Source organism: Sinocyclocheilus rhinocerous, unplaced genomic scaffold (assembly GCF_001515625.1).
Source record: "Sinocyclocheilus rhinocerous isolate Xijiao unplaced genomic scaffold, SAMN03320098_v1.1 scaffold591, whole genome shotgun sequence".
Classification (NCBI taxonomy): Eukaryota; Metazoa; Chordata; class Actinopteri; order Cypriniformes; family Cyprinidae; genus Sinocyclocheilus; species Sinocyclocheilus rhinocerous.
Window position 1 is genome coordinate 1,053,064 of NW_015641476.1, and position 2,570 is coordinate 1,055,633.

General features: G+C 37.7%; 1 protein-coding gene across 1 annotated transcript in view; it reads left to right on the top strand.

Annotated features, from left to right (window-relative positions):
* LOC107755034 (probable methyltransferase-like protein 15) overlaps window positions 1-2,570 on the top strand; it is a 57,305-nt gene that overhangs the window by 48,696 nt on the left and 6,039 nt on the right. The window contains exon 3 of the mRNA XM_016571676.1: window positions 1,387-1,575. Within this exon, the coding sequence (XP_016427162.1) occupies window positions 1,387-1,575 (189 nt within the window). The remainder of the gene's footprint in view (window positions 1-1,386; window positions 1,576-2,570) is intronic.

Below are 2,570 nucleotides of genomic sequence, written 5' to 3' on the forward strand. Positions count from 1 at the left end.
AATCACCCCCCTTTAAAATAATCAAATTTTGTTGCTTTGCAGCCTGCAGTTTTTGTTTTATCCAGCTGTATTTACTCAGTGCAACATATAACATCCAAGTGAAAGATATAACACCAACATGTTAGAGAAACAACAACAACAACAACAAAAAACAAAACAGAATCACTGAGTTGGAAATCACCCCCTTGGATCACCCCTTTGTGTCAGTATTTTGTTGAACCACCTTTTGCTTTAATTACAGCCTTTAGTCTGTTGGGATATGTCTGTCTCTACTAGCATTGCACATCTAGACTTTGCAATATTTGCCCACTCTTCTTTGCAGAACTGCTTAAGTTCAGTTAAATTTGATGATGACCGTTTGTGGACTGCAGTCTTCTTTTTTATTTCTATTTCAGTTTTAGTCATTTTAGCACTTCAGCTTATTTAATTTCAGTTAGTTGCCAAGGCAACATTTCTAATGTTTTACAAGTTTTATTTTTCCAATTTATATTTTATCTAATATTTATATTTTATTTTATTATCAGGTTTGTTTGATTTAATGAAAATAAGTGTTAGTTTTATTTAACTATAACAACACTGCATCATACAGTTTATCAATCAGTATTATTGTTTTATCTCCAGTACAGTCACTCATGCATTAGCGGTACGCCACTGAGTTGGCATTTTAATAGCTTGGCCCAATGTGTTCTAAGTTATAAAGCGGAAGTGGGATGGATACTGATATTCTAAACACCAGAAGCTGTTTTTCTATTTTGTAACTAATGATAAGAGTCAGATATGGAGAAAGTTCACCAAAGGTTTTGTTGTTTCTAGCTTCCAGCGTTAGAAAAGAGTGGCCGATGTTTATTTTTATCAAGGTCTCTGATCAGGTCCCATGTTAGTCTGACCTTAACAGTTTGTGAGGCACATTTCTTTGTCACAATGAATGTAGGCTTTGCAAACAATGACCTTAACAGTTTGTGAGGCACATTTCTTTGTCACAATGAATGTAGGCTTTGCAAACAATGTTACTGAAAGATGCAGCACCACAATTTATGTTGGACCTGACAGCAAATGCAACCCGTAAGCGCTGTTACTCATTTCACATGTGAAGACGCCTATAAATCTTGAAGGTACAAGAGCAGAAGTCGATCTGTTTATTTAAGGTCAGAGAGAGAGAGAGTGAACAATGGTCATGGAAAACTAAATTATGACTAAATGTTTTGGTTAGGAAATCTTGACCAACATTTGTTATTATTTCATTTTATTATTATTTATTTGTTTATTTATTTTGAAAAGTTAATACTTCTATTCAGCAAAGACCAATTAAATTGGTCAAAAGTGAATGCAAAAGCAATGTTACAAAACATTTCTATCTTCTTATTTTCTATTCTCTCTTTTGTTAAGGGGCCGGGTGAAGCCAGGACGGAGGTTCAGTGAGCTGAATAACCTGCTCCCAGCACTGGGTTTTGGTCCAGGCGGTGTGGATGCTGCCCTTCTGGATGCTGGATGCTCCTCCATGCAGATGGATTCAGCAGAGACGGGCTTCTCCCTCAGCAAGAATGGACTGCTAGACATGAGGATGGATGGAGACAGGTTTGACTATTACCTCGGCTCTTTTCAGTAGAAGCACTCATTGTCATGAATGTTCCAAGAATCATTTGTGCTATTAGTAATGCCTGATTCACTCTCGATATACACTGATGGCCACAGTTATTATTCTTGGCTCACTCGTTTATTGATTATATCTACAGTGTCTCCATGCTTCTCTATTATAGCTATTAAAAAACTAATTCTGAACAGGTGTAAGGCATAACCTAATTACAGCTTAATACAATAAAAAGATGACTAAGCACTGCAGAGCCCAGTGATTCACAGATAGATCTTTGAGGGACACATGGAATGTTAGCGTTAAGACTGTGGATGAATAAACAGAACTAATTTAGGTAGCGAAAAAGACCACCCCACCCCCAAAGATCAGGTCACAGTATTTCTTAGAACAGTGGTTTTCAATCTCAAAACATGAACTTTGAAATGCAGTGAAATCTGAAACCTTTTCACATGAGCTTGCATTTCCTATTCCCTACGGTGGCCAAGAGAGCTCAACGGGCTGCAACTTAAGAAAACATATGCAAATACGAAAAGCACCAGCAAATTAAGAACATCTTCAGTTTGACAACACGTGCTGCAAATATTCACAACACAACCAAATACAGAAACGCGTTGCAAATACTCACAACACAACCAAATACAGAAACGTGCTGCAAATACTCACAACACACCCAAATAGAGAAACACGCTGCAAATACTCACAACACGATCAAATACAGAAATGTGCTGCAAATACTCACAACACGACCAAATACAGAAACGTGCTGCAAATACTCACAACACAACCAAATACGTAATGTTTCACAGTTAAAGGTGGGGTAAGTGATTTCTGGTAGCCAATTTTGATATTTCAAATCACCAAAACAAACACGCCCCTACCCCAAAAGGGTCTCGCCCCTATTTTGATAGCTCCGCCCCACACATACGTACACATACGCAACCCAGGCAACGATTATGGCGGAATCTGCTGGATTATTATC